Source organism: Eptesicus fuscus, chromosome 10, assembly GCF_027574615.1.
Source record: "Eptesicus fuscus isolate TK198812 chromosome 10, DD_ASM_mEF_20220401, whole genome shotgun sequence".
NCBI classification, from domain to species: Eukaryota; Metazoa; Chordata; class Mammalia; order Chiroptera; family Vespertilionidae; genus Eptesicus; species Eptesicus fuscus.
Genome location: NC_072482.1, coordinates 11,540,293 through 11,564,000, shown reverse-complemented (window position 1 = coordinate 11,564,000; position 23,708 = coordinate 11,540,293). Strand labels below are relative to the sequence as shown.

Genomic DNA, 23,708 nt, shown 5'->3' with positions numbered 1-23,708 from the left:
CTTGCTGGTTCGATTCCTGGTCAGGGCACATGCCGGGTTGCTGGCTCTGTCCCCAGTGGGAGGCGTGCAGGAGGCAGCCGATCAATGTTCTGCTCTCACAGAGATGTTTCTCTCTCCCTTCCTCTTCCTCTTTCTCTTAAAATCAATAAAAAATTCTTAAAAAAAAAAAAAAAAGAGTGGTCTCCTAGGCCAGCTGCAGAGGGCACACCCTGCTCAAGGCCGTCTGCTCTCTGCTGGGGCTGCTCTCAGGGCAGGAAGGTCGCAGGCGGTGCGTAGAGGATGGTACGTGTTCATGTGTGTGCATGGTGTGTGTGTAGGATGTGCTGTGTGCGTGGTGTGTCTCAGGTGGCCTGTCTGGGCGCCTTTCCACTGATAACCTTGTCAGCTTCCGGGCTGCCTCCCCACAGACCTGGGCTGCCCCTCTGTCCCCAGTGAGCGCCCAGCGCAGAGCCGGCCCGGAGCCCTGTGTTCAGCCCCCACCTTGGCTCCTGGGCCTGAGTCAGGGCTGTTTGCCCCCGTTCACTGTGGGGCTCAGAAAGGCCCTGCCGGACCCTTAAAGCATCTCCCTCCACCTGGAGCCGGTACCTACTGCCGTCTCTTCCCACCTGTCACTAGCGCTCATGCTTGGAACCAGGTGACCAAGCCTCCAGAAGCTGCAATAAAGTGACATTAATGGCCCACATGTCTCCTAGGATGCTATGGTGAAGCGCAGATTCTGGGCTGGGCCGAGCCTGCTGTTCTAACCAGCCCCCCGAGGATGTGATGCCCGGGGATCAGGCTTTGAGTGGTGAGGACTTAAAGGCCCCTCCCATCTAAGCTCCATCCAGATTGCCGCTGCTCACACGGCCAGGGAACTGACTCTGGTGGACCACCTCCGAGGTGCCAGGCACACCACCCCTTCAGCTCCTTCCATCCCCTCACCTACTCGAGGGAGGAGCGTCTGTTTTACAGATGGGGAAACTGAGGCTCTGAGAGGTTAAGTACCTGTCCCTGCTCTGTCAGTGTCCAGAGCACTTTCCACTAACCCCGGCTGTCTGCCTGAGGGCAGACTCAGGACCAGATGCAGCCGAGGGGATGGTGAGGGGATGGACCACAGCTGTCCGGGAACTGCCGGGGCAGCCCTGGGTGGTTCTGAGGTGGGGGTGGGCGGTGCTCGAAGGGAAGGAGGGGCTGAATGGAGAGTGTGCTGGAGTGGGCCCATGTCTGCCCCACCTTCCTCGCCCAGGGCCCCTCCACTAATGGTCGTAAGGCCTCCTCCCTGCCTCCTCAGATCCTCTCCAGACAGACTCCCACCTGGGCGCCCAGCACACGGCTGTGCTCCCCGCACTCAGCCCGGGCAGGCAGGGGTTGGGTGTTCAGACTCCCTGACCAGGGGCCCAGTTCCACTGCCCACCAGCTGTGTGATCCGGGGCAAGTGGGGGGCCTCTCTGTGCGTCAGTTGCTCCCTCTGCCTGGTGCGCAGTAAACCTGTTGGTTTATACAGGGAGATAAGAGATAAAGGCCACCTTCTGTGAACTTAATGCGATTGTCCCTGCTCACCGGTGTTTACCCGCCCTCCTTTCCCCTCCCCTCTTCTAGTGTCTTCTTTTATTTAGCAAAGCCTGGATTCTTCCGTTATAACGAGGTTGTTTTCAAAGCACTCAGAGGCAGATTAAACTCTTAGCAAGGGGGCCAAAAAGGGGGTTCATTTGCAGTGTCCACGCTGAGCGGAGACTGGAGAGGCTGTGAGAGGTGTGGTGCAGGTGATGGAGGAGATGAGGAGCCCTAGCGGGGCAGGGGCAGGCCTGAAGCTCTGTGGGCGGGGCCTGAGGCAGGGAGGGCTGGGTTTGCAGTGAGCCCTTATGTGGGAGCCAGAAGCCACTCCAGGTGTGGCTGCATGTCCTCTGTGCCCCTGGCACCTGCAGGAGTCAACCAGCCCTCCCTGTCCAAGCAGCTGGCGGATGGAGAAGCAAGGGCTGGCCCTCTGAGGCCGCCACAGTAATCCATGTCCCTGCGTCTTCCCGTGGGCCCTGGCTTCCTCACCTGTGCTGGCCACACCCCTGAGAGAGACTGGGTTTGCACCCCCACTTTGCTGTGCTCTTCCAGTGTGACCTTGGGAGGTCACTTTGTGAGTCGGTTTTCTCACCTGCTAGAGGTGCCATTTGTCCGTGAGGGGTCTGTGGAGGACACATGAGACCCCGCGGTAGGTCCTATGGAGCAGCCAGTGCCTGGTAGGGACTCGGGGAGTTTGCCGCGGAGAGAACGGGTGATCACTGAGCAGGTGTTGGGCCATTGGACAGCAGCCTCTGAGGGCCCTGAGTCTCATTCTGGGGAGTCCGAGGGGTGGGGTTCTGGAGGAGGAAACTGGTTGCTCTGGAAGCCTCCTTGTAGCTGGGAGACTGGTAGGTGGCCAGGAAACAACCAGAGAACAGGGCAGGGTGGACGCAGGCAGGACGCTCAAGTGCCCCGGGTGTCCAGGAGGGGCGTGCAGGGAGAAGGGAGAGAGGCCTTTCAGACCCCTTGCCCACTTCAAGCCAGGAGGAAGGCAGCCGCCCACTGAGGGGCAGGGTGAGGGTCGTGTGTGTGTGTGTGTGTGTGTGTGTGTGTGTGTGTGTGTGTGAGAGAGAGAGAGAGAGAGAGAGAGAGACTGCGTGGGCTATATCTGTGAGAGAGAGAAAGAGAGAGAGAGAGAGAGGGAGAGAGAGACAGAGAGAGACAAAGAGAGACAGAGAGAGACAGAGAGATACTGCGTGGGCTATATCTGTGAGAGAGAGAGGGACTGCGTGGGCTATATCTGTGAGAGAGAGAGGGACTGCGTGGGCTATATCTGTGAGAGAGAGAGAGACTGCGTGGGCTATATCTGTGCACATCACAAGGGTGGACCCCCGGACCTGTTCCTCTGCACGCTGCCCTCAGTATGTCTCCTTGTCCCCACTGTCCTCCTGGGCTGGCCTCATGCCCAGGTCCAGCTAGACCCCATGGGACAGGACGGGCTCCCCTCTGGTCTGGGATTGCCTTTCAGGCTGCCCCTTCGCTGCAGAATTGCCCTGCCTTGCCTTGGCCTGGGCCAACAGGCCTACCAGTCAGGAGACGCCAGCTCCTACCCTTTCCTGTGGGATTGAGCTGTGGGCACTGGAGGCCACTGAGCCGGCTGGGAGCTCCTGTGGCTTCCCTCTTCCCCACCTCCAGGCACCTGCATGGTGGAGTGGAGTGCGTCCTGGGTTCGAGTGTTGCTCTGCTTCACCCTTTCGGAGCCTTCGTTTCCTCCTGTAATTCACTGTTTGCTCCCCAGTCGTATTCATCACACACAGGGGCGCTCAGCCTGCGCCAACAGTGTTCCCACTCGGCCGAGTGATTATGTTGCAGGAACCACATCCTGCACCACAGCCTTTAGTCTGTCCAAGGTCAGGTGACACAGCCGTGCGATGGAGTCAGACCGCGGGTCCCTCCGGGAGAGGGTCCTGGAAGGAGCTTTCCAGAGAATGGAAATGTGCTCCACCTTAGTCTGGGCAGCGATACCCGTGGATGCTCACCAGTGAGAAGCCTTCGAGCTGTTCCCTTAAAACCTGTGCGTTTTGCTGGGGAACATTACACCTCAATAAAAAGGAAAAAGGCCCAGATGCTAAAATGAAAATGTTAAAAGCATGCACCACTGACCTCATTTCTGTTCCTGGTACCAAATACCTTCCATCAAACAAAGCACACTTCCAGGGGCGACGGTGACTTTCACCCGCTCTCCTGGGCATGGGAGGGAGCCCCGCTGTTGCCTTTCATGACCTGTAGGGGGCACCGGGCCAGGTAACATAGTGACAACCGCCTCGGGGAGTATCTCCGGCGTGTGGCTCTGTGCTGAGTGCCCGCCTGCTGACCTCTTCAGAGTCCAAAGGTGGGCATCATTCACTGTCCACCGCCTCTCCCTAGCACTGCCGTGAATCATGTGATCTACAAGCTTTGGGAGGAAAACGAAAACAAAACACCTTATAAAACCCAGGCGGTTGGAGAAGAAGCAAAGAGGGTGCCCAGGAGCGGAAATGCTGGTCCAGGCCATCCTGCCCTGTCCTATCAGGAGAGACAGAGCTGGGGTTACTGTGGGCTGCTCTGCCCCAGGCTGGGGTCTTGATGGTGTGTGTGTGTGTGTGTGTGTGTGTGTGTGTGTGTGAGAGAGAGAGAGAGAGAGAGAGAGAGAGAGAGAGAGAGAGAATGGATGGAACACTTTACTAGAGGCACCCAGCTTAGGGCACAACTGCTCTGTGGGAGGTGGCCCTGGCGGGGAAGCCCCACTTGCCTGATGGGAAGACTGAGGCCAGGCTCAGACAGTGAGTCAGGTTCAGGGACTTGGCAAGTTCCCACGGCCTCCTGTGGGCAGGACTGCTGGCTCCTGGGAATCTTACGGCGCCTCGCCATCCCTAGCTCTCTTGGGGTCCAACCCAACTGATGCCCCCAGGCCCTGTGGGCACCGTGACCACCTTGGTGGTTCGGGATGGCCTTCTCCTGAGGTGGGGGGATTATGTGAACATTCTTGTTCCGTTTCCTGTTTCACCCGGCTTTCCTTTGCGGCCTCCCCTGCCAGGGCGGGCTCGGAGAAAACAAGACAAACGCCAGCCCTGGAATCTTTCTCTCTCTTCCCTTCCCAGGGCTGAAAGCTTCCCCAGGAGGTCACGGGGCCCCTTCCCCTGCCTCCGGAGCCTGGCACCTGTCAGAAGGCCTTCCTTTAGGGGTCGGTTTGATGTCCCTCCGCCACACGGCACAGTTCCCGTGCAACCGGTAGTTTGTAGCCGACGGGTCAGAAGACAACTTCTGACCGGAGGCACAGAATGCAATAAATGGCTTAAACAGGCGTCCCGGCCCCTGGGCTCGCACACTGTGTTGTTTCAGCCGCCAGACATGTGTTTTTCTGGGAATGCAGGAAATTATCTCTGCCCTTTGAGGGGGGTAGTTTTTCTGCTTGTGTTTGGGGATTCCAGGCCGTTTCATCGTTCCAGGCACCCTCTGGCCCTGGGTTGGATGAAAGAGATCAGAGATCAGCTGAAACTCCTTGATGGTAAGGGGTGATTCTTCCGTGGGAACCCCAAATAAAATGTGGCGTCCCTCACCCCAAGTGCAGGACCAAGGCCAAACGCTAAGCCTGAGGGTTTAGGTGGTGGAGCCAGGCGGCCAGGGTCCAGCCTCGCCGCTCACTAGCTCTGTGACCTTTGGCAACTGCCAACTGCTCTGCGCCTGTGTTCTCATCCGAAAGGGGGCGGGGGCAGCCCCGTTACCCACGTCATGAAATAACTGTGATAATTAAGGTGATTTGAACGCACCTGCACATAGTGAGGACTTCATAAGCATTAGCTATTAGTATAGAATGTTGTTCCCAATTAAAAACATATACACGTTCATTATAGAAAAAGAACATTCCAAAAGTTAAAAGGAAAAAACACACACCACACAAGTACATCTTCCAAAGAAGACAGTAATATTTTATATATTTCTCCCAAGAGGTTTTTCTGTACATATTTGTACATGGTGATGATCAGATTTTTTAAAATTTATTTTTTGTTAATCCTCGCCCAAGGATATTTTTTTCCCATTGCTTTTCAGAGAGAGTGGAAGGGAGAGCAGGAGGCGGAGAGAAAAAGAGAAGCATCGATTCGAGAGACACATGGGTTGCCTCCCGCATGCACCCTAATTGGGGTCAGGGATTGAACCTGCAGAACAGGTATGCGCCCTTGACTGGGAATCGAACCCGAGACCCTTCCAGGCACGGGCGGACGCTCTAACCATTGCGCACACTGGCCAGGGCTGATGATCAGATTTTATTTACAATTTGCACCCCTACGTTTTGTCACTGGACGTACCCCCACGTTGCTTATCGTAAACAGAATGCCCCATCAGGAGGGAAGCACCACACTCTAGCTGAGCGACCTGTTGCTGCGCACTGACATTTTTCATTGTTCGGTGTAGCCGGTGATGGGCATCTTGATGCGGAAAGCGGTTCCTGCACTTAGCATTACTTCCTTACGGCTTTGGCAACGATCGCCAAATTGCCTTCCCAAAGAGGGTGTACCAGCTGCACTTGGGCAGTTGTGTTGAGCTGCCTGGTACCCAAGGAAGTTTAAAGCCGTAGCCTCACTTGGGTGGGAGGGCAATTTATGCAACTCTCCTTCTAAATTATTCAAGATCTGCCCTCATTCTTATGTAATTTTTAAAAATGAAAGTGTAACACACAGAAGGTAAACAAATTGTGAGCAGCTGGATCATTTTCATAAACGTGACACTCCCGTGTCCCCAACGCCCACATCAAGTTACAGAACATTCCTAGCCCCCCCTGCCCGAGCCGTCCGGGGCCATGTCCCCGTCACTCCCCACCTCGGCAACCAGGATCCCGGCTTCTAACAGAGATTCGTTTCGCTCGTTTTTGGACTTGACAAGCATTGGTCACGCGGCACGCCGTTCTGTGTCTGGCTCCTTTCGATCAACATCACGTCTGCGAGTCACTGACTGTGCAGCGGCAGTGGGCTCACGCTCCTCGTGAGTAGCTCGCCGGTGTTGGGACAGACCACACTTCTTGCCCATTTTCCGGTCGATGGGCACCGGGGTGTTTCCCAGGGTGGGCTGCTCTCCACGGCGCGGCTGTGACGGCGCAGTGCGTGTCCTCGGCGAGGCTCATGGACGCTTTTCTGTCGGCATCGCTCAGGAACGGAGCTGCTGGCAAGTGGCGCGTGTGCGTTTTCTGCTTCCTGCTCCAGTTTCTAAAGGGTCACCTGGAAGGCAGAAAGGCCCCCAGGCAGCTCCGCCCGGCCAGGGGAGGGCCTGCCGCAGCTGAGAGCAGATGGTGCTGCCTCTGAAGGCTCTCGTCTGGGGCCCGGAGTGGAAACGGCGACGGGCCCTGGGTCCTGGCCCTAGAACTCCAACTGGCATGGCCTTCTGACCTTGGCCCCGGGCCTCTGGTGGCCAATCAGTGTCCTCACCCAGGGCCCTTGGCTGACCCAACAACTATGGCACTGAGCAGGGCAGGGCTTGGGCCAGACTCCAGGTAGACGTGGGAGACCCCAACTTCGGACACTTCCTTTTCCCTTGTTTTAAAAGAATCACACAAGTAGCACATATCACAATAAGAGTAAGTGATTAGAAAATGGAATAAGAAACTATAAAACCCCCTCTTTACCGCTCCCCATCCCCCCACTCTCCTTCCCAGCAGGAACCACTCTGAGCAGTTGGGGTGTTGGGAAGCTCAGAACAGCGGATAAAGAGTGGGGGCTGTGAACCAGGCTGCCTGCATCCAGTTTCTATTCTGCTGCTTATCTGCTGTGAAACCTTGGGCAAGTTACTTTACGTCTCTGTGCCTCAGTGTCTCCCTGAAAATTGGGGGCCACGGTCGTCACCTCACAGAGCTGCTGTGAAGAAGAGAGGAGTTAATGTTTGAAAAGCACTTGCCAGCCCTGGTCCAGGCAAGCATTCAAAAAGCATTCTGATCCTTCTAATCTCTTCTGCACACTTACCCATTTCCTGCCGAGTGCCCAAGCTGGACATTTCATTCTGCAGTTTGCCTTTTCCGCTCAACGAGGTATCTTTGAGGTCCTTTTTCCTATGTCAAGACTTTTCTGTTCTGGGGTCTTCTTTCTCCTTGTCTGTCTCACGGGGGGAAGGGGTGGGGAGGCAGCGATATCTCTCTCTTTCCTTGTCCTCTGTCCACATCTTCCCTCAGGAAAGGTTCTGCTCAGCCGCTCATATTGAGGTGAGGTGACTGATGAGGGAGGCACGCACGCACACACGCACGCACGCTGGTAGAAGCCTGCCCTGGCCCTGAGCAGAGGAGCCGGGAGGGAGCACAGAGTGGAAACGGGGTGCCTGAGGGGCTGTCCCCAGAACCCCTGCCCCTCCACAGCCCCAGGGAATGCGGAGCAGGGCCTGAAGTCAGCTGACACTTCTGCACCCTCACCGTCTTCTGGAATCCTCCCAACAACCCATGGGGAGCTGAGGCTCCGTTTTACCAAGGAGGACACCAATGCACAGAGAGGCTCAGTGGCTTTCCCAGCGTCACCCAGCCAGTCTGGGCAGAGCGGGGGCCCCAGCCCAGTCTGTTGGACTGCGCAGCTCATTTTGGTCATAACTAAGCTAGAGCCCAGAGTCAGCTCAGGCAGAGGTAGAGTCGGCTGGGAGATTCTGGATCAACAGTGGCAGGAAGTGGCCTGTGGGTTCCAAGGGTGCAGATGGGGGTGGCTCTCGTTCTCTCGGCTGAAACTTTAGTCCCTGCTGCATTTTCCATGCAACTGGGCAGGAGCAAGAATTCTTTGGGGCATCAGACCTACCCCACCCCCCCTCAGGAGGAGGGCTGTGCAGGGGTAGGGCAGGGAGAAGGCTGGGGGAAGCACCCAGCCCCAGTGCTCAGCAGCAGGCACTCCAGGCTCCTGGTTGCTGAAGACATGCATGGGGGACTCTTCCCAGGCCTGGGGGCCTGGAGGCCTGGAGGCCTGATGCTGAGAGGGGTCCAGGAGCATTTTCTTTTGCTTTTTACTTACTTTACTAGAGGCCCGGTGCACAAAATTCATGCATGGGGGGTGGGGGGTGGGGAGGTGTACCTCAGCCCAGCCTGCACCCTTTCCAATCTGGGACATCCCTCTCACAATCCAGGACTGCTGGCTCCCAACCACTCACCTGCCTGCCTGCCTGATTGCCCCTAACTGCTTCTGCCTGCCAGCCTGATCACCCCCTAACCACTCCCCTGCCAGCCTGACCGACACCTACCTGCTCCCCTGCTGGCCTGATCACCCCCAACTGCCCTCCCCTGCAGGTCTGGTCGCCCCCAACTGCCCTCCTCTGCCAGTCCAGTCACCCCTAACTGCCCTCCCCTGCTAGCCTGATCTCCCACAACTGCCCTCCCCTACCAGCCATCTTGTGTCCACATGGGGGCGGCCATCTTTGACCACATGGGGGCGGCCATCTTGTGTGTTGGAGTGACGGTCGATTTGCATATTACTCTTTTATTAGATAGGATTGGGGTGAGTTGGTTAGTAACATTATGTAGGTTTCAGGGGTACAGCTCTAGAATACATCATGTGCATATTGTATCGTGTGCTCACCATGCACGGGGCATTGGGGCTCCCCTGTGTCCCTCCTCTGTTCTTCCTGCCAAGACCGGGCACTGGAGAGGCTGCGAATGGCCCCTCAGATTTGAGAGTGAGCAGGTGTGCTTGGGGGGTAAGGTTAGCATGCCCAGGGTCTCCCCTGGACCACCTCATCCACCCACGGATCCCTGCAAGTCCCTCCCTCAACCGCACACCAAGTCCCTCCCTCAACCGCACACCCAGCCCAGGGGCTCAGGGAGGAGACTGGGACTTTGTGGGAAGAGCAGCTCTGTGAGGGGTGACAGCTTTGACAATGGGCCACTGAGCCACCCTGTCGAGGACGGGGACAGGCTGGGACAACCCACAGCCTTGATGCTCAGGCTCTGCATGGCTCACAATCTCTGAGATCTTGTCCCCGAGGGCGGTGGCGCCGGGAGTCCTGCGTCCACCTGACACGCAAGCAAACTGAGGCTGGGCAGCCAGAGCGGCCGCAGGGCCCGCCGGGGTCTCCTCGGGCAGAGCCAGCTCTAGCCCAGCCCTTTGTCAGAGAAACAAGGGGCTCCTTCTCCCCCCCCCACCCCACCCCCGTCTCCCCGCGCCGGCTGGCACTGCCAGGCCCAGCCCCTCCCCAGAGGCCAGCTGAAGTGAGATTGTCCCTGAGGCCGAGGAGCTGCCCAGCGCTGCTGTGTGAGTGTGGGGCAGCTGCAGGGAGTGGGGAGGGCTGGGCTGGGGTCAGAGCCCGCGGGACTGCTGTGTGAGGTGGACAGTGGGTCAAAGACAGGCTCCCCCTCCGGAAGGGCACGGGAAAGGGGTGGGGGCTGCAGCTGTGCCCCTGCTACAGGACAGAGAAGGGGAAGAGGGGGGTGTCTGCCCCTCGCTCCTTGGGACTGTTCGGTTGAGAGCTGGGCAGAGGCCCCTGTGGCTGAGGCGGCGCCTTGACTACCTCCTGGCCTAGGAGGGCGGAGCGGGGAGGACGGTGAAGGGAGCACGGTGGTGAGGGAGGGCCGCTGAATGCTCAGACCTGGAGGCGATGGTGCTGTCCCACTTGGTAGGGAAGCAGCTGTGGTGGTGGGCGGGGACTGGGGTGGGGGTCTCCTGGCTTGGACTCCATTCCTGGCCCTGGACCAACCAGACATGCAACCTGGGACAAGCCCCTCCCCACAGCCTGGGATTGGATCCCAGACACTGTCTTCTCTGCAAGATCCTTGACCTCCCCGTGCCTCAGTTTCCTTGTCTGTAAAAGGAGAATAATACCAACCACTCCCTCGTGGGGCTGTGGGAGCTGAAGCGCGCCGCACAGCACCCGCACACGGTGCACGCTCAGACATGTGGATTGCTGTTACTCCCAGGGTCCGGTGACTTTCATGGAATCTTGGCCAGGACCTCCCGCTCATGCTTATGTCTGGTGCCTGGCATTTGACCGAACCTGTCAGCCACGTGCTTTCCTTTTCCACCCGCAGAGGTCTCGGGCCCATTTTTAGGCCCCAGGGTGCAGCTCTGGCCTCTGCTCTGCACGGCAGCTGACCCTGCCTATCCATTACCCACTCAGCCTATCCATTACCCACTCAGCCTATGCATTACCCACTCAGCCTCCCCAGTGCCATGCGCTGCTCAAGCCGCAGTATTGTGATCGAACACTCTCATCAATCTTCTAATGTAGAAACTGTTTACAGGTGAGGAAACTGAGGCTCAGAGAGGTTAAGTGACTTGCCCAAGGTCACACAGCAAAGTGGCGGCAGAGCTGGGATTCAAGCTCACGCCTGTCCTGCTGGATAGCACGTGCTAAAATGCAGTCATGCCGCCTCTTGCAATATCCCTGGGATGGGACCCTCCAGCCCCTGCCAGGACCTGTGTGGAGGCTGGGCTACCTTTCCGAGAGTCTCAGCCCATCCCAGCTGGGAGGGACCTTAGACATCACCCAGGCCTACCCCATCAATATTTAATATTTAAGATGGCGATATTGTGCACAGGGAGACGGAGGCTCAGAGAGGATGTAACCAGGGCCACTTAGTGAGCCAGGGACAGAGTGGGCCCTGCTGCAGGCCTCCTTCTGTCCTGCCCTGCCTCCTCTCAGACTAGGCCTGGAGGCCTCAGCCCCCGGCCCCACCCGAGCCCATCGAAGCTCAGGCTGCCGAGCCGGGCAGTGAGAAGCCCACTGGGAGCACTGGTGCCTGGAGCGGCCCTCCCTGCCCTGGGCTGTCCTGGCCTCCGACTTGCCTTCCTCCTGTGGGACCGTGGCCTCCAGGAGCTCAGGGGCTGCGCTCGGCTCGCTGCTGCGTGGCCAGTGCCGGTTCATAAATAGCAAACGCTCCCTGCACGCAGCGCATTGATAGAGCGATAGCGTCTGCCGTCACAGGCCCTGGGCTGGAGGCCAAAGGGACAGCAGGGAACAAGACAGACAAAATTCCTGCCCTCAGGGGAGCGTGCATTCCTGGTAAGAGATAGACAGTGAGTGAAAGAACGAAGCAAAAATGCATAATATTTAAGACGGCGATAGGTGATACGGAAGAACATGAAAGAGGTGGGGGTTTTGCAATTTTAAAGGAGGAGGTCATGGAAAGTCTCTGTGGGTGATATTTATGGCCCTTGAAGATGAAGGAGCTGCGAATGCCACCCGGGATCTGGTGGAAGGGCATCCAGGCGGAGGGCAGAGCCGGTGCCACGGCCCTGAGGTGGGAGCGCACCTGGTGTCTGAGGGTCGGGGTGGCGAGGGCAGGTGGAGAGGGGAGAGCAGGAGGCGCGGGGTCAGAGGGTCCACAGGGTGGGCCCAGACCCCAGAGCCCCTTTCTGGTGAGGACTTGGGCTTTTTCTGAGAGAAGTGGGAGCCATGGTGAGTTCTGAGCAGAGGGAGGGGCAGGATCTGACTCGGGCTTTAACGGGATCCCTCGGATTAGAGTTCTGAGTAGAATCTAGTGAGGCTCGAGAAGGAAGAGGCTGCCCAGGACCAGATAACGTGGCAGCGAGGTGGAGGGCAAACGGGGACGCACCTGAGGTCAGATCTGACCGGCCCCCCCGTGTGAGGGAGCGGAGGGAGGTGATCCCAGTGTTGGGGGCTGACACCTGCAGCGAGCGAAGCAGAAGGAATCCGCTTCCGCCCCAGGACCCAGGCGCTTGCATTCCAGGCTCCGCGGTGACCCTGGGCAAATCCCGTCCCTGCTCCGGGCCCCGGCGTCTGCTGTGCAATGAGCGCCCTCCCTCTGGCCCGGGCCCCGCCCCCAAGCCCCAGTGCTCGGAAGCGGCCACGCCTCACAGACCTGTCCCCTGGCCCCTGTCCCCTGTCCGCAGGAAGCCAGCGCCAGCGGCCGCCATGGCGTCGCGCATCGGGCTGCGCATGCAGCTCATGCGGGAGCAGGCGCAGCAGGAGGAGCAGCGGGAGCGCATGCAGCAGCAGGCCGTCATGCACTACATGCAGCAGCAGCAGCAGCAGCAGCAGCAGCTGGGGGGGCCGCCCACCCCGGCCATCAGCACGCCCGTCCACTTCCAGTCTCCACCCCCTGTGCCCGGGGAGGTGCTGAAGGTAGGGCTCGCCCCGGCCCGTCCCCTCCTGCCTGTCCCCGGACACACTCGAGCCGCCTTCTCCCCTGCCAGGTGCAGTCCTACCTGGAGAACCCCACCTCCTACCACCTGCAGCAGTCCCGGGACCAGAAGGTGCGGGAGTACCTGTCCGAGACCTACGGGAACAAGTTTGCTGCCCACATCAGCCCTGCCCAGGGCTCCCCGAAGCCCCTGCCAGCCGCCTCCCCGGGGGTGCGGGCTGGCCATGTGGTGTCCTCCTCAGCGGGCAACAGTGCGCCCAACAGTCCCATGGCCATGCTGCACATTGGTTCCAACCCTGAGAGGGAGGTGAGTGAGGAGCTGGCCATGGCTGCCACCAAGGTACTGCCCTCAGGGAGCCCCAGTCTGAGGGGGACACGGCCCTGCCCTCAGGGAGCCCCAGTCTGAGGGGGACACGGCCCTGTCCTCAGGGAGCCCCAGTCTGAGGGGGACACGGCCCTGTCCTCAGGGAGCCCCAGTCTGAGGGGGACACAGCCCTGTCCTCAGGGAGCCCCAGTCTGAGGGGGACACAGCCTTGTCCTCAGGGAGCCCCAGTCTGAGGGGGACACGGCCCTGTCCTCAGGGAGCCCCAGTCTGAGGGGGACACGGCCCTGCCCTCAGGGAGCCCCAGTCTGAGGGGGACACGGCCCTGTCCTCAGGGAGCCCCAGTCTGAGGGGGACACGGCCCTGACCTCAGGGAGCCCCAGTCTGAGGGGGACACAGCCCTGCCCTCAGGGAGCCCCAGTCTGAGGGGGACACAGCCCTGTCCTCAGGGAGCCCCAGTCTGAGGGGGACACGGCCCTGTCCTCAGGGAGCCCCAGTCTGAGGGGGACACAGCCCTGTCCTCAGGGAGCCCCAGTCTGAGGGGGACACGGCCCTGTCCTCAGGGAGCCCCAGTGTGAGGGGGACACAGCCCTGTCCTCAGGGAGCCCCAGTCTGAGGGGGACACAGCCCTGCCCTCAGGGAGCCCCAGTCTGAGGGGGACACAGCCCTGCCCTCAGGGAGCCCCAGTCTGAGGGGGACACGGCCCTGTCCTCAGGGAGCCCCAGTCTGAGGGGGACACAGCCCTGTCCTCAGGGAGCCCCAGTCTGAGGGGGACATGGCCTGTCGTCCGGGAGCCCAGCCTGCTGGGAGGCTCACAGGAAACCTGCACAGCCAATCCCCTGGGCCGTGTGGCTCCTTGGGGAGGAGACCTGGCTGGGTCCCGGGGCTGTGGGACCTGGAAGCTCATGGGCTCCTCCCCCCGCCGCCCCCCATCAGGAGTGGAATAGGGTGGGCTCCAAGGTGCCCCAGGGAAGGCCCGGCAGCCCTGCCCTCCTGGTAGGCCCTCCCCAGCAGACTTTTCTCTTTCAGTTTGACGTCATCGACAACATTATGTGTCTGGACGACGTCCTGGGCTTCATCAATCCTGAGTCTCAGATGCCCAATACGGTACTGCTGGCCGGGGCGGGTGGGGCGGCAGAGGGAGAGGCGGCGTCAGAGGGAGGGGCCGAGGTCCTCCACGGCTCAGTCTGGAGAGAACCAGAACCGGGTCGCCTCCATCAAATCATGTAACGGGGGCCCCGGGCCCGGGACAACTAGGATCCCGAGGGACGTGTGTCTACCTGCACACACGATGGGACTTCAGCAGGGACAAGTGACACCGTTCGGGAGGCTCCCTGGGGGGTGGGGGCCGGGGGCCCGGGGCTGGGCCTCAGCAGAGGCGGGCAGGGAGCATTCCAGGGCAGCAGTGGCCACAAGGAGGCCCAGAGCTGGTGAGCTCCTTTGGCTTCCGGGGCTCCCCCTTCTCCAAGCCTAGGGCCCAGCAGGCCAGGCCCGTGGCCTCACTCCATGGGGCGAGGGACATGGCGGCTCCGTCCCCTTCCTCCAGAGCCTCTGGCAGCGAGAGCGCTCTCTGGGCCTCCTGGGCAGAGGGAGGCGGCAGGTGGGACGGAGCCAGGAGTGGAATCAAGAGGCCTGGCTTCTGGCTTTGGCTGTGACCTTGGGAAGTCTCTTCACTTTTCTGGGTCCTTGCTGTCAGCTGCAAGATAGGGAAGATGCCTTCTACTCGCAGGATGGTGGGAAGATTAGACACAGCAAGAATGGGGGGGGGGGGCGCCTAACTGCGCACAAAGGTGACACGTATTTACACTGAGCCGGGGAAGGTGCAGGTGCCCCACCCCTTTTTGGGGGTTCTGAACCTCCACTGTTCACTGCTGCCCCTTGGGCCTGAGCCTGACGCCCTGGTCTTGGACCCAGCCCCTGCCACTGTAGGAAACTCCGTCCCCCACCCCCACTTTCCACAGTGGGGACTCAAGGAGTCACTCCTCAATCCCCAGCCAATGAGGCGTTGTCCAGTAGCTCAGCAGGGGCATCGAGGTCTAGGGAGGGAGCGAGGCCACACGCCCGGTCCCTCTCGGGGTCTCTGTGTGCCCTGTGGGGTGCCTGTGCACCGTGTGGGGCTCTGGGCCTGTGATGTGCTCTGCATGTGTCTGTGTAGGAGCTGGGGGTCTTTCCAGAGCCCAATCTGCTCCTGCCAGGCACTTGCTTACACCCCCACTGGCTGCCCATCCCCAAATCCCAGGTCTTTGCAAGTTGAGCCCAGCACGCCAGGGTCCAGCTCACCTCCTGCCCGCCCCGGGTCCCTGCACTCCCGCAGGCAGTCCCCACCCGCCCGGGTAGGACCCTCCTCTCAGTTCGGCTCAGGACTGCAGCTCCATGCCCTCCGGGACGGTTTAGATTAGGTGCCCCGCCCCTGGACCTCCTAAAGCTTGGGGACAGATCCTCTCCCGAACTTGTACCTGGCGTTCACTGCCTCCTCGAAGCTCCGTGTGTAGGCCGAACTCTTGGGGCCTGTGGCTTGTTCAGCCCTGGACTCCGCAGACTCTCAGGAGGGCGGGGGTGTCCGGCTGGAGAGGTCCCCAGTGAATTCTGACGCCTCTGGTGCTGGCAGCTTGCGGCCCCTTAGAGCTGAAGCTGACCTGGAGCGATGGGCCCTAGTGAGGACCCCTCATGGAAAGGGGGCTGCTCACCGGGCCCCCCTCTCCACCTCACCCCACAGCTGCCGCTGTCCAGCAGCCACCTGAACGTGTACAGTGGAGACCCTCAGGTCACAGCCTCCCTGGTGGGTGTCACCAGCAGCTCCTGCCCAGCCGACCTGACCCAGAAGCGTGAGCTTACAGGTACCTCCTCCCTGCCTCCCTGTGTCCGGGCCCCCATCTCCCCCTCCCCTCCCTCCCTCTCAGCTCCTCCCTGCTTCTCTCCTGGCCCCCAGATGCTGAGAGCCGGGCCCTGGCCAAGGAGCGGCAGAAGAAGGACAATCACAACCTAAGTGAGTCCTCCCCACCAGCCCCTTCCCCTGCCTCCCTCTCGCCCAGGCTCTAGGTAGCCTTCCCTCCCCAAGGCCTTTGGTGGGACTGGGCCAGCTGAGACTGCCTTGTTCTGGAAGGGGTGGGAGAGGGGCTCCAGGGGAGATCGTCATGAAATCCCCAGCACCTCAGAGTGAATGAGTTTATCAGATTGTTTGCTTTTGGGCTTGGAACCTGGGGACTCCCCGGCAGTGGGGGTGTCCAAACCCAGGCAGCTTGGCCTACTGGCAGCCCTCCCTCGCAGAGCCCCTTGGTGGTGCCCGGCTTGCGCCCATCCCCCATCCCGTAGAGATCCCACTCCTTTGGACGCCCATAACTTCCCAGAAGGCTAAGGCACCCACCTCGGGCTGGGCCCTTCTCCCCAGGTGGGGTGCTCATGCCTCTAATTGCTCCCTCCTGCATGTGTTACCTTTAGTTGAAAGGAGACGGAGGTTCAACATTAACGACCGCATCAAGGAGTTGGGAATGCTGATCCCCAAGGCCAACGACCTGTGAGCGGGTTTCTGGGGGAAGGGTAGGGGCTGGAACAAACAGCCCCATGCTGGTTGCCAGGGGGAAGGGCGGGACGAGAATCCCTTGATTGCTGCCTTCTAAGAGCTTATCAGCTGTTTGGGAAAAGGTCCCTCCTTCACTCAAATCAGGAAACTCCAGGCAGATGAGCAGATGTTCTGGAGTGAGGCGGGGCAGGGGGACTTCCTGGAGGAGGAACGACGAGGGAAAGTTCGTTGAGGACATTGGACTGGTGGGGAGGGGGCTTGGGGTCGGAGCCTGAGGGTCAAGGACGGGTATGGGTTTGGGTGGCAGTAACGGAAGGCTGGGGAAGGAGGCTGTTCTGAATCGCTTGGTCCTATGGGGTTAGGGAGGTGGGTGTGACAATGAAGTTCCTGGGAGGGCCTGCTCCGTGTGTCGGGAGATCAGCCTCAGCCACAGATAGGGGTTGGCTGGGTCTGAGGGTCCTGGGCAAAGTTGGGACAGGTGGCATCGGCTTCTGAAACCAAAGCAGGGTCTCATTCCCACCCCCGGAGTGCACGGCAAATCCTTGGCCGCCCTGAGCACACACCTCTGGTTCTGTGCCCTGCAGGGATGTGCGCTGGAACAAGGGTACCATCCTCAAGGCCTCTGTTGATTACATCCGGAGGATGCAGAAGGACCTGCAGAAGTCCCGGGAGCTTGAGAACCACTCTCGGCGCCTGGAGATGACCAATAAGCAGCTCTGGCTGCGGATCCAGGTCTGGCCCCTGCACTCGGACCTCTTGGGAAGCTCTGACTCCTGACCCCTGCCCTGGCTCTTGACCTCAGGGGCAGTGTTTACTGAAGTCATGGGAATGATGCCATGAGAAGGGAAGATGTATTAGTCAGGATGTTATGGTTTGGTAACAAACATTCCCAGCAACTTTAAGCAGCAAATATCAGCTGGAGGTTCTGTTCTGTGAGACCTTCATTCTGGGACCCAGGGCAGTGGACGGGTACATCTAGAGCTGGCTCTTAAAGCCATAGTTACTCTTCAGGTGGCACTCATCACACTTCTGCTTACAGTTAATTGATCAATACAAGTGCATGCCTACACCTAACCTCAAGGGGGCAGGAAAGAGCAAACCCACCCTGTACGGAAGGCAGAGAGTTGAAACCCTTTGGTGATAGTGCTAAGGATCGCCATAGAGGCCAACTCAAGAACCAAGGCTTGGGAGTCACCTGGAGCCACGGGTTCTAGTCTAGTCCTGGCTAGAGGGTCTCTGTGCTCTTTGGACCTGAGGCTGGTCATCTATATAAAGGGCGATTGGACTGAAGCTTTTAAACTTTCCTGTTTCTATTTCTCACAGTGGATAACTAATTTGCATTACAATACAGCACACATAGCCACACTCAAAGTGAAAGATCAAAGTTTCATCAAAGAACCTCTCCTTAATAGATGCAGTGCATTCTGGTAATTTCTAGTCCAGTCTAGTCTAGTCTAGGCAAGTCTATTTCAATTAAGGAAAATAGAGGGAGAGCTGGTCAAGACTCACTAAGTGGTTTCAGAACCCACTAATGAGTTGTGACTTAGAGTTTGAAAAAACATAGGGGAAGCTACCCTAGGCTGAGACAGTTTGTGGTCTTGGATGCCAGGGGAGAGGGGCAGGGGCTGTGGCAGGGGTTGGGGGCAGCTGGTGTCCATGGGTGCGTGCCCTTAGCCCTCTGTCTGCCCACAACGCAGGAGCTGGAGATGCAGGCTCGAGTGCACGGCCTCCCCACCACCTCCCCGTCCGGCATGAACATGGCCGAGCTGGCCCAGCAGGTGGTCAAGCAGGAGCTGCCTAGCGAGGAGGGCCCGGGGGAGGCCCTGCTGTTGAGGGCCGAGGTTCCCGACCCCGAGTCACTGCCGACTCTGCCACCCCAGGCCCCGCTGCCCCCGCCGGCCCAGCCACCCCAGCCACCGTCCCCATTCCACCATCTGGACTTAAGCCACAGCTTGAGCTTTGGGGGTGGGGGCGACGAAGGGCCCCCAGGCTACCCGGAACCGATGGGGCAAGAGCACGGCTCCCTGTTCCCCAACCTGTCCAAGAAGGACCTGGACCTCATGCTCCTGGACAACTCACTGCTGCCGCTGGCCTCCGACCCCCTCTTCTCCACCATGTCCCCCGAGGCCTCCAAGGCCAGCAGCCGCAGGAGCAGCTTCAGCATGGAAGAGGGCGATGTGCTGTGACCCTGGGGACGGGCAGGCCTGGGGGCTGGGAGGGCAGGGCCGCCTCCCTCCCCCCTTCAGGCTGCACTTGTGTGTGAAGTAGCCACCTGCCCTGCCTTACTCCTCCCTTCGGCCCCTTGTTTGGACTTAGTGCCCGCTTGGCAGCCTGTGGGGTCGGGAGAAGCCCCCACCCGGCTCAGTACTCCCGGGGGCAGCCCTCTGATGGGGCTGGGCAGGAGGAGGTCTTGAACCTGGCCCAGGGGCTGTGCTGGAGGTGAGAATAGGTCCTGGAGGGTCCTGTCTTCTGAGCCCGAGCTCCCACCCCACCAACGAAGGACTCGTTGGAGCAGGGGGTTCAGGAAGTTCCTTCTCGGAAGCAGTGACTGGTCCAGGGGGAGCCCAGGCCTGCTTTTCTGGGACTCAGATGGCAACAAGCCCATCCTCCAGCCTGGACACCCCCCTCACACAGGTGGGGCGCCCCCGGCCCCCCTTTGGTGCTAACAGCTCTCCGCCAGGCGGTGTGAGGGCGGGGGTGGCCGGCAGAGGGTGCTGGGTTCAGGCTAGTGTGGGGTCTCTGCTGGGAGAGCAGCTCCCCTCCAGTCTCCCCACTTTGTGCCTTAGTAAACACTGTGCTTTGTACCCGCTTGTCCTGTCTCCTTGGAGTGGGTCTGGGGCTGACGGAGAACGGGAGGATTCCACCCAGGGGGCTCCTTTCTGGGGACGCAGTGGGGGTGAGGGCAGGGGGGAACAGGAGGGAACAAGCCTTCACCTGGTCCCCCCAGCTCCCCAGCCCTGCCTAGGGCCAGCTAGCCTCCCTCAGGCTTGGTGCTGACGGGAAGTCCCTCCTCGCAGCCACGAGATGGCGCTGCAGCCACGCCAGCCTCGCCTCCAGAGCCGCCTGGCAGGGTGACGCGGGGAACTAGGTTGAGTCTACTGTTTGGACACCCTCGGCCCAGGCTACCCCTGACCGGGTAGGGGGCGCGTATCTCCTGTCCCCACCCCCACTCGTGGTGGCGACCTCTCGGATTCTTCACCCCCTCGGTGGGCTCGGGCCCCTCTGCTCGCTGACTTAGTGTCTCTAGTCTCTAGCAGCACCCCTCCCTAGTGAGGAAGGGGTGTCCTCTGGGTTCGGGGAACCAGGACCCACGTGAACTGGTTTGGAAGGAGGCAGGCACGCAGGACACTGGCTCTGTCCAGATAGTTCTCCCCTCGGCTTCAGTCCCACCCCAGAGCAGCTCTCAGGGCCTCTGCTCCCAGGGCCTGGGTGCATGACCTCGCCCAGGGTGGGGACGTGGGTTTGGCGCAGCGAGGGGTGGAGTGGCAGCTTGAGCTCCAGGTGTCGGGGGAGGGAGAGAGGGTCTTTGGGGGCTTTGCCTAGTTCTCCCCCCACTCCCCTGTGTCTTCAGGTAGAGATCACAATGGATTTCCCCTCATGGGGCCCGGGGAGGCTGAAGGGGCCTAATTAAAAAAATAAGAAAATCCCAGGATGGAAATGGAGGGCAGCGTCCTCTGTGCAGAGCAGGAGATCAAATCCGCGCGGAGCCATTCACGCGGGAGGGGCGGGGAGGAAAGGGGCCGGCTCGGCGCTGATGGCACTGGGCTGAGGATTCATCTCAAGGTCAGATGGGGCAGTGGACGACCTTGTGGTGTTTGAGCCAGCCTGGGGAACTGGCACCTCCTCCCAGGCCCCACCCCACTGCCGGGGACCTGCCAAGGTGCTGGGAGCACCCCCCAGTCCTTCCTAGGACAAGCCCTGGGTCCCAGCTGAGGGATGGCTGGTGGGTCCAGGTGTGGCTGTTTGGGCACCGAGGGGGTGGGGGTCTGGGGACGCTGAAGGCCGCTGGTCCTTCAGGTGATTGAAGGAGAACCCCATTTGAGGATTCCTTCAGCGGAGTAAGCTTCCCATCAGCTCCCTCACGCAGCCCTTCAAGACCACCATAGCCGCACCATCCACCCGCCTGCTGGCTTCCTGGCCCCTGGGCTCCTGGGAAGCAGGGTCTGCTGGCCCATTGGGCAGGCCTGAGGGTGTGGGTGAGGCTCCACCCACAAGAGGGCGCCAAAGGGTCAGGAGCTAATGGTTGTCAGCCAGGTTGGGGGGGGTCAGGGAGCGGGGTGGCGGGAGCCTGGGCTGCTTTGCACATTCCAAACAGTCTGCGGGGGCCCTGCAGCGCCTGGGGCCGGTGAATACAGGCGGAGGTGCCACCTCCCGTTTCCACAAGCCACCGGAAAGTTCACGTCCGGACTGGTCTGCAGGAACACTCAGGTACCTGGAGAGGAGCCAGGCCAGCGGCTTCCGGCCCGTGGCTACGAACACCTCTGAGCCAGCAGGAGGGGTGCATTCTTCATCCGTGCTTTCTGTGGGGCAGACACCTTTCCAGACTAAAGGTCCACAGCGGGGAGTTATTTTTAAAAAGTGGGGGGCGGGGGTGAGAGCAGGCATGGGCCTGTCTGACCCCTCACCTCCCCGAGGAGGCCCCTGCGGCCTGGAGAATTAACAGGAGTTTGAAGGGCAGGCATGGGCTGGGGGCCCCGCTCAGGCCAGGCCGGGTGGCACTGGCTCTCTGTTCCTTAGTGCCTGCCTCCTCAGCACTCGGTGTCCTCCACGTCCAACCACGCCTCCCCAAGGCCTGCCCACCACCTGTCGTGAAGCCTGGGGGTCGGGGGAGTGGAGAAGCAGAACCTCGAAATGCCTCCTCAGAGTTTCACAGGTTCCCGTCACCCACTGTTCCTTTAAATCAGATTCTTCCTTTGCTGTTTGGAGCCATTGACTCGGAGGAGAATCAGATACACACTATGAATCTTCTCCCCGCAGCCTCCAAAAAGGAACCCCAAATTTAATACTCCTGCTCCCAGCTCATGCCCCCTTTCCCTCCTGTGCCCCTCCAAGCCCCCTGGCATGCCAGCTGGAATGACTAGAAAGACCCCCATCCATTCACCTCCTGTTCCGCCCCCCCAGACCCCCACCTCTTAGGGTCCGGCCCCCTCCCCCTCTCAGGCTCCTCCAGACTCATTTTTCCTTTGCTCTCTCTTTTCTGAGGGGGGCAGTGGAATTTATACAATATTTAAGCAGCCAGAGCCGGGTCCGGGAAGATATTATTAATGTAGAAGGGACGGGCTGCAAATGCTTTTGGACCTGGTTACAATTAGAGGGTGATTTTTCTAAAGGTCAATGAATTCAGATAATATCCACAGGGGGGAGAGAAATTTAATACCTTTTTAGTGAATTAATTAATTATAATATTATATCGGCTTGGGGTTCTTTTCCAGAGTGATTAAGGGAGCGATCCGTCTTCTGTGAGACCGGGAGCGGCGCCTGCCGCCAGCAAGGACCCAGCTCGGGGCTCAGGATGAGGGGGGGGCGGGGCGGGGGCCAGGGAGCTGGGGTGTCAGGCAGCAGGGGGGGCTGGCAGGACTCAGTCTGGGGAGGGCAGGTGCAGTGATTGGCAGTGCCCTTTCCCCTCAGCTGGCGCCCGGGCCCGGCCCTCCTGCCGCCTTGTCCCTGAGCTTCAGCATGGCCTGCGGGTGGGAGGCATGGGTTTCCACCTCCTGCTTTACACTTGGGGAAACCGAGGCCCACAGGTTTCAGGGACTTGGCCTGAGCCCCACTGTGAGTTAGGACAGATGCGGGCCGGTAGAGCCGGCTAGAAATAACAAGAAGGCTCCCCCCACCTCCCGAACCAGACTTTCCAGAAACTTCTCCACTGGCCTGCGAAGGTCCCCCTGCAGATGGAGGCTCTGCTTGTGAAGTGGAAGCTCCCCAGGGTGCGAGTCAGTCCAGCTGCTGCGAGGCCGAGAGAGGGAGCAGCTGAGATTTCCGTCCCTGGGGAGAGGTACCTTCACCCGCCTGGCCATGTGGTCAATCATTTGTTCATTCAGCGCACGCGTGTGCCCCCTAAGACAGACAGAAACAGCCCTTCTCGGACCCCACCCCCCCCAGCTTTGGCCTCCCCTCCGCTGCTCCCTGAACACGGGGGTGGGCCGAGCAGACCTGTGGGTCCTTTCCCCTCCACCTGAGGGCCAGAGGGCCGCTGGGAGGTGGTGGGCATTCATTTGCCCAACAGGCCTGGGCGCCCGCCCTGAGCGAGGGGCTGGCTGCGGGAGCCGCAGGGCTGAGGGGCAGCAGCCCCAGGGCAGGTGGGCGAGGAGACGGCCACGTGACAGCAGTGAGGATGCAGCGAGGAGTTTTCAAAAGGGAGAGGTGGTGTTAAGCTGAGCCGTGAGGACCGGGCTGAGTAGGAGAGGGAGGGGTGCTCCAGGCCCAGGGCACAGAGTGTGGGGGCCTGAGGGCGGCAGGGCTGGTGGGATGGGCAGTGGGGGGCTGGCCTGGGCACGCTGCCTGGGTCTGGGTTCAGAGAGGCAGGGAGCAGCAAAGCCAAACAGGCCACATTTAATTAACTGTGGGCTCTGCCTCGGCTTGCTGGGGCTCTCTGTGCCTCAGTTTCCCTTCCTATAATGGGGGATTTCAACATCTACCTCCCAGGGTGGTTGTGGGGATTCAAAGAATAACTGAAGGAAAGTGCTAGGCACAACATGTCACTCAAGATGTGGCTGCGGACGTCGCAGCTTCCTCAAGGGAGTGGGTGGACTAGGGACCTGCCCCTGGCTGCACCCTCAATTTCTTTTCCCTCCAAGGGGGTGCCTGGGCACGTCTCTGGGGCAGGAGGAGGTCGGCATTTTTTCTCCTCTCCTTGCTCAGCCTCTTCTCCCTCCTGGTCCCCCTCCGCCCTGGCCGCCCCTGCCCCTCCCCCACCCCCTCATCCCTCTCCGTGTGCGGCGGGCCGGGAGGGCCTTCCCATTGTACTATCTTTGGGCCCTAAATTAAAATTGATGACATCTTGAAATGAGCAGTGAGGGTAATTTTGCTTCTGAGCCGGGATGCTAATGAGGCCCCTTAATGGTGCGAACGCTGAGCTGACGGGTCGTGTGTCACACGCAGCGGTGAGGGGGGTAATGGCCGCGGTAAGTGCCGGTAATTACACCCTGTCTCGCTGTATTTTGGCAGGCCTGGTGGGAGAGCAGGGGCTCAGTCACCGCCAGCAGGGGCACCCCCCACCCACCGCGGCCTGACAGCCAGAGACATCCCCTCGGCCCAGCCAGGCTCCTCAAATCCAGCCTCACCGAGAATGAGGGACCTGG

General features: G+C 60.2%; 1 protein-coding gene across 2 annotated transcripts in view; it reads left to right on the top strand.

Moving 5' to 3' along the window:
• Positions 1-19,211, top strand: part of TFEB (transcription factor EB) — a 47,115-nt gene extending 27,904 nt beyond the window's left edge. For both annotated transcript variants that reach the window (XM_054722290.1, XM_008158922.3), the window contains exons 2-9: positions 12,315-12,546; positions 12,618-12,872; positions 13,917-13,994; positions 15,604-15,724; positions 15,817-15,873; positions 16,326-16,401; positions 16,992-17,139; positions 18,105-19,211. In XM_054722290.1, the coding sequence (XP_054578265.1) occupies positions 12,337-12,546; positions 12,618-12,872; positions 13,917-13,994; positions 15,604-15,724; positions 15,817-15,873; positions 16,326-16,401; positions 16,992-17,139; positions 18,105-18,593 (1,434 nt within the window). In that variant the 5' untranslated portion in view covers positions 12,315-12,336 and the 3' untranslated portion in view covers positions 18,594-19,211. The remainder of the gene's footprint in view (positions 1-12,314; positions 12,547-12,617; positions 12,873-13,916; positions 13,995-15,603; positions 15,725-15,816; positions 15,874-16,325; positions 16,402-16,991; positions 17,140-18,104) is intronic.
• The last annotated feature ends 4,497 nt before the right edge of the window (positions 19,212-23,708 follow it).